The sequence below is a fragment of the Zootermopsis nevadensis genome, unplaced genomic scaffold, assembly GCF_977971745.1.
Source record: "Zootermopsis nevadensis isolate Lab colony 2312 unplaced genomic scaffold, Znev_1.0 Znev_ptg000028l, whole genome shotgun sequence".
Taxonomy (NCBI): domain Eukaryota; kingdom Metazoa; phylum Arthropoda; class Insecta; order Blattodea; family Termopsidae; genus Zootermopsis; species Zootermopsis nevadensis.
The window spans coordinates 1,018,120-1,032,250 of NW_028259160.1; the positions used below are offsets into that span (position 1 = coordinate 1,018,120).

Below are 14,131 nucleotides of genomic sequence, written 5' to 3' on the forward strand. Positions count from 1 at the left end.
GAGGTCCTTTCTGCCTCCATTATGGAGACAGCAATCTTAATTTCTAATGTTAACTCACGATAACCATTACTGAAAAACTACATGCCTAAATATGACTGTCAGATTAAATTTCACGGAAACTGAAAACAATGAGATCTTCTCGAACGACCAGCCGTGTGAGGTTGGAATTGGCCCCAATCTGAGATGAGTCATCTGCAAAAGAACGGGCCCAAAGTCCGAGTTCAAAGATTGGCGACGTGTTCATTCCTTCATTGCAAATCTGTTATTCGAATTAGTCCCAATTTGAAATGTATCATCCGCGACCGGGGTCCGAAGTCCAGGTACAAAAGACCAGAAATATTTCGTCCTATGTTTTTATTCGTTCCTTTCAAAACAGTTTACCATTATGTTATTTTTCGATACAAATTAAGGAACTTCTTAAGTCTTCTGGGATATTTTTCAGCGTAGTCTGACAGAAAGTGACCGACATTTCTACTGCCGCCATCATATTTAACCCTTCGAACCCAATTATGCAGGTCGTACCGCAAAGAAAACAAAACTTCACGATTACAAAGATCAACTGGTTAATAGTGTTTAAGGAAACAACTGCTGTTTGTTCTGTGAATAATACGAGATCGAAGGGAAGAACAAAGATTTACTGAATGTTAAAACTGGTGGTACATTAAGTTACCATTCGGCTTTAGAAAGTTAAATGGCTTCAGAACAGAAGAACAGCTATATGCACAAAACAAAAGCACCATGAAAAATGGACAGCCTTGAGCGTGGCATTGACAGAAAACGGACACCCACCAAAATTCATCAAGTTCTCAGCCAAAGGCTGAAACAGAACCCTACCAACCACGAGACCACGAAATGCGACGTGGTAATATCGTACAGCATTCCAACATGGGAATGCATGAAGACATATAGGAGAGACAGGAAGACAACTTAACACCAGAATCACAGACCACAAACACAACACAAAGCTGCAAGTAATATTCAAGTCCTAAAATAACACAAAACTCGTGAGACAAAGACCACAGAATACAATTCAGGACGGCAAAAATCACAGACAACGGAAAACAGGTCATCCATCAGTCAACCAAGCCTAGACGTAAACTCTATGGATTGAAGATGGCTGTCTTCTGGGTTGTTGAGCCGTGTAGTCTGGTAGACCTCTGAAACGTCAGTAAACTTCTACCAGACCACATGGTGCAACAACCCAGAAGACAGCCATCTTCAGACTCACAGGCGTGAAAGCCTCAAATGCGTTGCTTCTGAGAGCGAACGTTACCACAGAAATATCTTCGCGATTTCTTCAGTCCTTACAAACAGTCAAACTACGGAACAGGCCACTCAGTACAACTTTCCTAACGCTCCTAACGCAAATAAATTATTATCCACTCACTGTTTATTTAACGACGATATCAAAAGCTCAGATTAGGTCGCGCTGAATGACAGGAAAAGATGTGGAAATAAAAAGTGGTATACCAGCATTTGCCTGGAATATTTGAAGACAATCACGAAAAACCCAGTCTTCGAAACAAAATCTGAACCTGGGACCGCACAAAAAGTACACGGTCACGACGTTCGGCAAATCATAATCATTATCATCATACAACTTATAAAAATGGCAACGTTAACACTCTTTGGAACAACACGACACAAAAAACTTTGTTTTATTTCAGACAAGCAATCTTACTGCACGGAAATTCGACAAATTATTACCAGTCTCCATCGCCCGCAAGCTTAAAATATGCCTGATCATTCCACGTGTCTCGTTAAATAAATAAATAGTTCTGGTCTTAGCGGCTTTATTCTATCGTGATTAGTAGGGTTCGGATGTTCATGATATGTCATATTTTTATTGGGGCTTCTATTTTCATTCTAAACTGAAATTAAACACTAACTGGGTTATCCTAATCACAATTATGCTGTTTTTATTTTGCATATAAATGCATATTTAGGTCATTTTTATGTTTTTGGTCATATTTGTAGTTAAATGCATATTTCGGTTATATTTTGAGGATAAAATTCATATTTTGGATATATTTTGAGGATAAAATTCATATTTTGATTATATTTTGGGTATAAAATTCTTACTTGAAATCCTTCAGTTAGTTGAGATGCCAAAAGTGAAGTGTTTTGAAAGTGCGAAGTTAAGAGGTTTCGTTAAAGATTTCGGCGAGGAATGTTTTAGTTCTGATGGAACAATTCTGCTCTGTAAACTTTGTGAAGTTAAGGTTAGAGCTGGTAAGGGATTTAGTGTGCAACAACATTGTGATACGGCAAAACATAAAACATAATTTGAGCCGACAAAACGAGTCATCAAAGCGAGCAATGACTTCTGTTCGATAACACTGTAACACCTTCTCCATCAAACAAGACATCGGAATCTTCAAAGGACCTGTGTGAAATGATGGCGTCTGCCAACTGAACAAAGTGAACAATGAGCAGTTCAAATTTTTCTTGGAGAGATAAACGACTCAATTAATTCCAGACGAATCAACACTAAAAAACTGTGTACCTGTCTGTTATGTCGTTATTGGCACGCTCTTTGCTAACCGCCCTGGTGACTTATTCCTTCTTGATACAGTAAACCACTCCTCTATCGGTGTAATTTTCGATAACGCCATGAAACGTTTGTGATGTCTCAAGTTACAAGACCAAACTGTGCGACAATCTAAGAAGATTTTCATTTGATACCTTGAAAATGCAAATCGTTATTTATCGTAATGCTGCCAAGAAAGGATAATGAAGAAAGGTACTTAATATTTTAAAATTTGTTTATTTATTTGTAATTAATGAATTTGAAATGCATGAAAGGCTCTTTCTTAAAATTTATCTTATTTTTATAGGAGCACGTATTCTCAACGTCTGATGCTGATCCAAAACGAGGCATTTACAACTTAAAGCGACTAAGGTTTTTGATTAAAATTGCTAGGAAGTCAAGTAATGTAAAAGTTGTACATGCATATGCAAATAAAGAACATGATTGAAATACGAAAGTCTTTTTCAAAATTTTAGCGAATATTTTTTCATAACAAATTAGGTCATATTTTGTCTATTTTTGGTGCATATTTGCATGCATATTTCTCGGTTTTTTAGGTCATGAACATCCGAACCCTTGTGATTAGTTTTCGAGCCACGGGGACTCGTTGCCAGAGTTTTGAGTTTCTGTGCTCTCTTTCATGTCTGAAGGAATAATCATGCCAGGTATGGTTCAATTCGGTATAACTGTCCTCGAGCCAGGAGCGTAGACACACACACACAACTTCAAATTTTTAAAAAAGATGACCATATTCAAAACCATATGAAATAAAGATATACTTATCGGGATAATTAAATAAATAATGATAAAAGGCGGGAGATTTTTCCACTGGTAACCACCGGATTCTCAAGAAAGGTTCTGCTACATGGATTTAGTAATCTAACTTGAAATGCAGAATTAATACTGGATCAAGAATAATCTTTTAATTCTGTATTGTGAACGTTGAACTCATGTCACAGTTTACATACAGTCTCGTAAATATCTTAATTGGTCATATCGAAAATTGACTGCACAAAGGAAGTTGCTGCTTCATTTTTCAGAGCTGTACTAACTCATCCTCCAGTCATCAAATCCTAGCTTAGTTGGGGATGCTGTGAGCGTCTGCTCGGAAGCCGGAGTAATTTATCTCCACCGAAGAATATAAAAAAAAACGGGGTCCACGGGTGGTGAACCGAGATGTTCGTGTTGGATCTGCAACGTCCGACAATTACATAACAGACCTTGTTTTGTACATGTTGTCACATAAAGATGTACACACAGAGATAATATCCCATATTATAACGAGTATACATATTTTTGGAACATACTGTACAAGAACAGACTTCAGAAAGTGTGGTGACCTTCAACGTACTTGCCTTATGACTTCATACGTACATTCCGAAGACGTCTGCATTTCCTGTAAACATTGCAGAAAATTATTTTCCGAATGTTCTTTCAGCACGGTCATCGCATTGCACTGAATGTATTCAAGTGATTCAAAATGAAACTCACCTAACAAATGTACCAGCCGTTTTAACAAATCTTTACGTTTATGGGTTTTGCACGATTCTCAATGTAAGCAAATCAGTCGATCTTTGTGATGCAGAAACATTGTTCTCTTTGCGGTACGGACTGAATTCTTACATATTACTCAGACGAGCTTCAACTTCAAGCCATCTCGACACAGGTTTTCCTTGGTTTTCCTCTGTCGTCAAGCAAATGCTGAGATGGTTCCCAAGTTCCAAGTTGCCACTGCAAGCTTCTCATGCAGCCCTCCCGATTTAAATTAATCAAAATTTACCACCCCTTAACGCCGTCAAAATTTACCCCCCTCCCCTCAGTAGGAACTTCTAAATTATGTATTAAACTTCCAAATTAATAGTCTCAGCTTTCTCTAATACAAAATTTCAAAATTCCGTCTTTTATGCCAATCATCACACTAACGCCTTCACTCTTACTTTATCCTTAACAGAAGGACGAGCGGGCATTGCCTGGGGACCTTCTAGCTATAAGATGCTCTTTCTCCCCCCCCCAGATATCGAAGTGTCTCTCACTTCTCCCCCACCAATTTCCTCTTTCTCTCTCTCTCTTCAACTTCAAAACGTTGAGCAGATTTTTCGCCAGAACATGAACACGTCACACGGGGCCTGACCAAGTTACGGAGGAAAGGCGCAATTTTTGAAAGTTCATTTGTACCAGTATATTTGCAGAAAAAAAGTATTTGTTCGTGTAATAAAATCCTACGTTACAAAATACGCATGCTTCAGATATTTCTACTGGACTTCAACGTCACTTAACCCAAGCTTCTACATGACGTTTCATTACACTGTTGTCACATTGTCTCACCAATATAGTGGTATTCCAAAATACGAGCATATTTCCCATATGACATCTTTCATATTCAACGATTTTATCGACGATGACTGAGCAAAAAATTAATAATGAAATATTTCTCTTATTTGCCCACAATCTGAAAATTTATCGGAACATAAAGTCTGCTGAAGACTAAAGTTCTACAACCTGACAATGATCAAGAAACGCTGGCGTGGTGAAAACTCTATGGAACTGAATATTCATAAAACTAAAACCATGTTTCACAAGACATCCACTTTAATTACCACGTCAGCAATATTTCATATCTGCGTACTGACTATAAATATCGCTGTGTTCGTAAATTGTATTTTCACTGTCGTACTGATTTTGTATACTCTCAGACACTAAGGACATTAGGGCTTATTCGTCATATTACATTTAATTTCACGTCTAAAACAATCTTATTATTTTATATAATGCTTTAATTACATCAATGCCTCGGCTGTATTAAAAAGTCTGACAGTAACCGGTTGTAATAAATTAGAAAGTATACAAAAGAAAGTTTATTGATTAGTATCATTATAGTTACGTTCAGTTTCATATCTCACGTAATTACGGTTTGATTTTGAATTGTTTAAATTTTAAACACTTTATTTCAGACATCTCAATGCTTCTCTTTTTAATGTTTTAGGGCAGAACTAATTGTCATTCCATTATGAACACTGGTATTCGTGCCTACACGACAAATATATGACTTTCAGCGCGAGAAGCGGACAGAGATAGAGGCTTGGTACTTCAGCTCGGTGTGCCATCGCTGCAAACGACACACGTAGATTTCAAAAATTTTCACCTGAGGGCACTTTCGCTACACGGGAAAGCAACTACAGCCATTTTCAGTGTTTGCCTGTTATCAGCTGTTTGGTGGAAAACACTAAGAAAATCAGTGACTTGTTTTCGTCGTCATCATCATCAACAGACAGCGACACAGCCCGACTGTTTCTCTGGCTTCCTCTGACCGTACAGTATCCCAAAATCTTATTTATACAAGCCTTAAAACTTTAAATGGAGAATCAGTCCATCGCAAAGTCTTTACCTTCACAGTATAACACAGACAAGTGCGGACAAACAATTCAAAAGCGGGCTTCAAACCATGGACTCCTTCGAGCGGCCACAGGAATCAATGCTGATTACGAAACGACCTTATTTACACTGCAGAATACACACAGGCTGGAACCTTTACTTCCGTTGTAAATTTCATTATTTTAAAGATCATAAAAAATGCACCTAACCTCACAATATACAAAATGATGTTATGATTTTTTAGTTTTCAATCCGCGGTATAAACGCTTTAGTATTGTTTAAATTAGAAAATTAACGGTCTGTGTAAGGTCTCTAATGATAATCAAAGAAACGGACCCCCTCCCCCCCCAAAAAAACCCTTTCTGAGATATTTATTAGATTTACCCATCCCACCGCCGTAGCATGTGCTAGACCCGAGAATTCTAACCGACATGAACAGACACGGTGGCACGTGTTGCAAAACCTTTCTTATTATTTATGTCGAAGAAAGATCCTTAAGGTAAGCAGGAGAAGAAGGTCTTAAGAAGGGTGAATGAGGTGCTTTTCAACTTCCGGCCGAGGAGTACAACCAGATCACGCCAATAGCGCCAGCATCATCAGTGGCGTATCTCGCCATTCCCAGAAAATTAAAGGGACGTATGACGTTTTATCATCATTTAATTCGATTATAATACTTCTGTAACCTGTTTTAGAACAATATTCAACAATATTTGGATGAATGGAGGAAAAACCAAGAAAATGTCAGAACAGTTGGTATGTAAACTCACTCGAAAATGGAATCGCACGATAACAAACCAGGAATGCTAACCACGCATCGCGACATTCGACACTACACCCGAATTATTCAGTAGTTGTATTAATAGCCTTAATCCGCCACAAGAATTCTTGTAATTATGTGAATATCTGAAAAGGAATCGACACACGCTACAATTTAATTCGACTTGGGAACTCTTAGATACGCGTATTCCATATCAAGTGCTTCGTGGATCAGGTCTGTTCGATGAAAATTATCAGTTTTTTCTACACATTTCAAGGTCAGCCTTACTTCAAGTTTTTTTACAACCTGAACGTTTCTGGTAAAAACTAGAGTCTGTTTTCCGCCGTGTGTTAAACTCGAACTACAAGACCAGCGAAAACTACGAATTATCCTAATACGACCTCAAAAATTCCTCATGTTTGTAATCCATTTGCAGACACGCTTCTACCCTGTCTCCATACAAAATAACACGTGCTCAGTTCCAATGATTATCATCACTATCAAACCAAAAGCCAAATGCTCTGGGTTCATTTCGATCGAAGGTTCTAAAGGATTAACGGACTGGCAAGGGAGACACGTCACTGACCGACCCTGCGCTTAGCAGCAAGCCTGCAGCGAGCAGACCGTTATAACCCACCAGCTTTGCCCTCTATCTGGTTGTCAAGGTGCAGAAGACAAGAAGGTGATACAGGCTTCTAGAAGGGAAAGTTGTAACTCCTTCCACTGCAGCGAAGAATGAAATGGAGGGTTACAAGAGCAAACCAAGTTAGCCTGCCCATGTTCTGAAAGCCGTCAGTTTTGAAAGAAAACAATACAATGTTATTGAGCAGTCAAACAGCAGTTCCAAAAGAAAAAAAGAATAAACTGAAGACAAAGATTCAAATTTCTTACAATGAAATGAAAATGTTGTTTTTATGCACAAATTGTATAAACAAATGCATGATGGGAAGTTGAGACTGTCAGTCTGCATATTTCATATTCGAAAATATTATAAACGAATTTCAAATAAATTAGGGTACTGGGGGGTGGGGGGACTTCAATAAAAGTTGTTGAACGAATTTATCCCTGCCTTTCATGAAACCAGGCTAATTATCATACTCAGAAGACCCGTATACTCAGCCTGATTAATCCTCACACACTATATCTTTAAGATGCATTTTAATATTATCCTCCAATTTAGGATTCTCAAAAGGCCTATTCCTTTAATATTTCCAAACCAAGCAATGTGAACAGTTTCGTGACAAAACATTTGTGTGTACAATGTAACAGAAATGACTACCTGAAGAAATCTCTCGTTTTTTAAAGAAAATACAGGTAGCCTTCGATTTGCGCCGGTCCAATTTACGCCGATTCCGATTACGCCGGTTCGTCCAGAAACACATCCCCGGCGTAAATCGAGGGCTACCTGTACATATTTCGTATTTAAAATGCAATTTAATTGTATAAGATTTGCTGAAAATACAACAAAAGTGAGTGATTCAATACTTAAAAGTTAAGCAGCATGAAGGTTATAAAACGGAATATATCAAAAATAAATATTATAACCTGTACACCGGGAATTTTCATGGTCTCTGTATATGCAACACACTTTTCAGAAACTAGACGTCCTACCAAACGAGGTAAGTGTCAGATATAACTTGGTTCACGCATGATGAAATAAGCACACATACGACAGGGAAAATTGGAAAATTAAACACAACGTTATTTAAACCCAACATTGATGTTAAAAGTCAGCTGTGAATGGACAGTGAAGCAATCTCTTCATATACATCCCAAATACCAAAACATCAAATTTAAACTCTGGGCAGCAAAATTCTTGAAAAGCTTACAGTCGCTCAGCTCATCACCAAACTTAAGTTCAGCTCACCACAGCAACTGCTCCTGCATCCCTGTTTAATCCAGTCCAAACCCTTACAACCAATTTTTAACATCCATTTTAATATTATCCTCCCACCTAATTGAGGCAACAGCAAATGCAGGATATGTGGACATGACACTGTCAATGCTCGGCATTGGCTGGGCACGGTTAGAGTCAACGGATAATGGGAGGGCCTCATTCCGGCTGGTGCTGGTTCTGGTTCTGGCTCTAGGCACTCTGATGAGCCTTAAAAAAGTCTTGTGTGTCCAATGGATCCAGCAGTGGTCCAAGTGACTAGGGGACTCAAATTACTCCCACTCGCAGGCAATACGAATCCAATAAAAACCTCTCGCCCATCAGAAAACCAAAATCTAAATACCAAAGCAGAATAAAAGAATAATCTGTTGTTTCACATACAACTAATTATCAGTCAGGTTTAGTCTTACAACATTTCAACCACAAGAACATTTTAAATACAGAAACCAAGGGCTGTCGAGAAATCTGTTCTCGATGCAACTTCTACCAGAACAGCTTTCTGTCACCTGATGTTAGATGGGCATGACCTAACAAAATCAATGCAAGTGACCATCAAATGTTTTTATGCAAATTTCACCTGCACAGTTACAATTATTAATCAGTTACCATTAATAAATAAAACAGTACAACACTCAGAATGGATCCCACATTTAACAAATTTTAAAAAGCTGCAATAAAAAGTGTAGCATATTTTTCAAAGTTCAATGACCAAAAAAGATTCTAAGATCCCATACTAAGCCGATGCAACCCAACTCAGAAGTTAACATAGCCACCATATTCATAATTAATAGTGATAGACAGTTATGGCATAGGAAGGTAGATGGCATCCTATGAAATGACATCTGTGTAATTTCACAATATTCGTAATAATGAAGAAAACGGAAAGATGTCTGCGCGCACGCGCACATGCACGCATACGCAGACAGATATAAGTCAACCTTTACCGACAAAACTGTATAGACTGAAATCTTGAAAATCCTATCCTTTTCTTTCTTTACATTTGTACATTTTCTTCTTCTTCTTCTTCTTCTATGGCGAAACAGTCCCAAGTCGAGACTTGGCCTCCTCCAACGTGGGAGGTTTCTTTGTCTTTTAAGTTTGCATTTGAGTGGTGAGTGACCAGCCCACTTCCTCTGCATAATTTCTACTCAATCCTCATTTGACTACCAGAGCCATCTAGTAGTGAATCAGGAGAGACTAGGGTGAGAAATGGCTGCCGAATTTTGCTTATGAAACATCTAGTATCATGCTCGCAAGGTTCTTTTATATGCCGTAAATCTATGACGTGGGACAGCCGGCTTTACTTCCCCTCCGAAGGAAGTTGTGCTACGGATTTCTATCAGCCTTAAAAATCCATCGACCTCAGTCGGGTTTGAACCCGCGAACCTTGGGTCAAGTGGCGAACACGCTAACCACTAGTCCACCGAGGGCGACATTTGTACACTTTACCACCTCCAAAAACTGAAATCTTAGCTTCATCTGTTGATCTGAATATCTGCTCGTCATCCATCTTCGTCCACTAATTTTTATCATCCATTCTCACTCATGCATGCCACACACCACCAATATGACATAATATTCATATAAATGTTATCATGACATGGAGAACAGGTTCCTATTTAAATAAGAGGTAAAAGAAAAAAAACACTAAAATGTACTCACCACTTTTGACTCTCGTTGCAGTAGGAGTGTTGTCGAGGCTGGAAAGTGACAATCTTCTCCTTGGTGTTGACCCGAGTGAAGTGCCACTCAGATTCAGGGTAAGGTCTGTAACAGGCGAAAGACCTGCTCCAGGCTGCATTCCAGGAAAGATAGTAGGGGAGTCCACTGCAGTTAAATGAAGACGAATATGGTCAGGAAGCGTTAAGTTGGACATGGTGACTGTTGTTTTGTACGAGTATGACGGCACGGATTATTAAATTGAAAACGATAATGCTTAGCCTCCGAGGAAGAAACTTAATTTCCAAAAATGTTGTTTCTGTTGTTGGTTTCCTGCAAGAAAGAGAAACACGACTTATTAACATGAAGATAATACAGACTGAGTTATCAAACATTATGTGGGTGGATGTCCCTTGAGGACACAGAAGGAACTGTGCATACAAATTAAATAATTTATTTGAGTTCTCTCTTATAAAAGACTGCATCTGCTTTGCACCGAGCTCTATAATACTTCCCCCATCCAAAATTCCAGTTTTTGTTATTAACTTTATTCTCCCATTTACAACTAAATCTGTGTAGTACGCGACTGTAATCTTGAGACTTGCAAGGAATGCAGGAAGTCTGAAGCGTTAAAGGCTGACACTATCTTTCCTCCTTCCTCCTTCACCCCACTTCCTCATCCCGCAAGTCACTGTACAGATTTTTCAAGAATTTCTTAAATCAGCAACATTAGTACAATTTATCATTCTCTTATAAGCTACATCTTCATTAATATTAATTACTATTACTATTCAAAAATCATTACTTCCACTTCTTCATTTCCAATTATTTTAAAAGTAATTGTATAACATCCATCCTCTCTACAGAGGACATCCTCCTTTGTCCACCAACAATTAAAAGTCTAAATTATGATATAAAGGTATTCAATCCTGCATTGAAAGATTACCTCATTACTCACTCCTTCTATTCTGTAGATGATTTCATCTCTGCTGAAAATGTTTAAGCTTTATATCCATAATCTACGTATATGTAAAGCAAGTTTTGTATTTATATTTAAAATTCTGAGGTTTATGTATATTAATTTGTAAAATTATTTTTCATACTTGTATTGCAGAATCTGACATTTATGTACATTGTATGAAATGACATGTTCTACATCCTTTGGTTGAGTCCTAAGAAGGATCTATGGAATGTAAATAAACTCTACTTTACTCTACTCTACTCTACCTCACCCCTCTCAATTTACAAATTCCAGTCTTCAACCATGCTAACAACTTCCTCTTATTTCTTGAACAGGAAGCTGTGTATTTGTCCTTACTACACCCCAAATTAATTTCAGAATAAAATATTAATGTGTCTAAGTTCCAAATTTCAAATTCTTGTATAAGTTTACCGACGTTACAGAGGTCCCTGCGTCCTACATCATCAGGGAGATGAGTAATCTACCAGACTACATGGCACAACAACCCCGAAGACAACCATCTTTACATCTAAATTGTCACTACAGCAAAAATTTCCAATCTCATATAAAACAATATATTTAACACAAACTTACATGATTTAGGAAGTACATAAATACATAACAATTTTGTCCATGTTAAAAAAGAGCATTAGTTAAACTTCAGAACTGGGTCCACTTTCTTAGTTATTTATGCCAACACCAGTCATTATTTTAACACAGAAGCAGAAGCTTTTGAGTCCATGATTCATTTTAAAAGTCACAAGAACTGGAAAAGTCAGAAATGTTTCATATGTCTGTGGTTAAGTTAAATAGTGCACGTTTTGGATTAAGTTCAGTTCTTTCCTATCTAAAAATATTTTATAAATGCACTAAATTTGCAGAAGCTTTGCATATTTTACTACAAGTGACTTCAATTCTAAATATTACCCCGTGGTGCACCTTAACATAACCTGTACATATAGTAACTCTACCCTTGTATATTTATATTTGCCTGTGTATAGTCTTCTTTGATAATACTAATATCTCACAAAAATGATTGGAATGCTGATGTCCGGTTCTAACAGTAAATATGAAAATCATGGCGCCATTCTTCAAACTATGGAGCACATGAACAAAATACGAAACCTTATTTCTACAAAATTGCTGTTAATAATAAACCAAATAATAACCCACACACAAAATGACCATTCTACTGTAACCAATTTTAAGAAACTACGAAATGTATTGAAGCGGTAACCTTACTTTAAAAAATGTAATTGTACATACCAGCTTAAAATGCAACTTCCTCAAAAATCACATGGCTGGAAGGTCAAATCGGTAATGCTCTTCTCTTTGCATAAACATTGCTACTTCTCCGGTTTCTGTTCACCGAGTTCTGCTAATTTGTAAAATACAAAAATGTATGCACTTCAAACCACATAATCAAATGTTTCCACTCATGTAAACCTAACAAAACCGACAACCGTGGCGACCTAGACCTGTCCTCTTCACTCTTCTACACCCCAATCCACGCCTTCCGGTTTCCTCCTTCTAAAGACTACAAACAAACCGTGCGCTACCACTATCACCACCCTGTTCGGTATGGTTCATTATGACACAAGCAAAGACATTTAGTTTTACAGGGTGGCCACCGTAGTCGCCCAGTTTTAAATTATTCTTAATCAGGAATTACTTCAAAGGCATATAAATACGTCACTCTACCCGTTCAGGTTTTATTACACTGTACGATTACCTGAAATATATGAGAAATTAATTACAGATTAATTCAAAACGTTCATATATCCAAAGAAAGAAAGCTCCAGAATATATTCGTTGTTGGTATCAAGGTTTCGCTCTTCGTTCATATATTTACAGAACTACCGCCAGAGTCGCTACACGCGCATCATGTATCACATACAGTAGAAAGTGTCTACTAGATGGAGTCAGTATATCTCTCCTGTAATGAAACAAGCGAATTCAAGCGTCTCGATAAAGCACCTGAAATCTATATTCACATGCATCTAGATCGGCCGGTTCTTAACATTAATAACGTTTTGAAAATTAACCATATTTTTTCTGTTCAAGTCTTTGCCAAATATCTGTCAATTTTGGTAATGAGAACAACTTATGTAACCTTTCGATTATGTAAAAATACCTAGCTGTAGAACCATAAAATTGTGATTATAAAACATCAACAAACCTTCAGGTTCCATAAGAGGCATATAATTCCTTGACTAGCTGAGTGACTATCAGGTTGTCTATACAAACTCTGCTGTGTGAAGTCATAAAGTAGGATGTGAGGATATCAACAAAATTCAGTTGGCTGTGTGACAGTCACCAACCTTAAATATGGATGTTGATACACTTAGATGCTCAGCACATTGATTTGAAGCAGTACTAGTTGGGAAGTGTCTCACAGAACCGACGTTTAGGCAAATTTCAACAGTAACGCAAATTAAAAATAATGTAACACTTTTCTTGACTGTATTGCTTTAACCTCCATATAGTTCCAGTCTTGCACCATAAAGACCTAACTAATTCTAAGGAGGATGGTTCCTTTTCAGAAGCTAGTAACACTCAGCCAGTTAAGAAATTCCCTGCCTTTTATGGAATCTGTAGGTTTATTATCATGCCCCAAAGCAGTTAAATATATACAACCATAACCTAACCTGCTGATTTTGTGATAACCATCAGAGAAAAGATGCAGTACCTATTAGTTGATCTGTAATACTATACCAACTACAAATGTAATTTAGCATCAATATGAAGCAATAAGCCACTGTGTGAAGCTAACCACTCATCTCCATCCAGGGTCAACATTTAGAATACAGGGAAGCATTAATTCCAGTCTCCCATATATCATCATGGTGTGGTGTTAAGTACAGACAAAACTGAATAAGTAGTAATCGATTTAGAACAATGCCAATCAAAACAAACATTCAGTATGATTAATAAGCAAGGCAAAACAACAACAAAAAA

General features: G+C 37.5%; 1 protein-coding gene across 1 annotated transcript in view; it reads right to left on the reverse strand.

Annotated features, from left to right (window-relative positions):
- LOC110839057 (M-phase inducer phosphatase) overlaps nucleotides 1-12,765 on the reverse strand; it is an 84,499-nt gene extending 71,734 nt beyond the window's left edge. The window contains exons 1-2 of the mRNA XM_087357285.1: nucleotides 12,440-12,765; nucleotides 10,216-10,545 (exon numbers count right to left, since the gene is read on the reverse strand). Of these exons, the coding sequence (XP_087213411.1) occupies nucleotides 10,216-10,429 (214 nt within the window). The 5' untranslated portion in view covers nucleotides 10,430-10,545; nucleotides 12,440-12,765. The remainder of the gene's footprint in view (nucleotides 1-10,215; nucleotides 10,546-12,439) is intronic.
- Nucleotides 12,766-14,131: the final 1,366 nt, after the last annotated feature.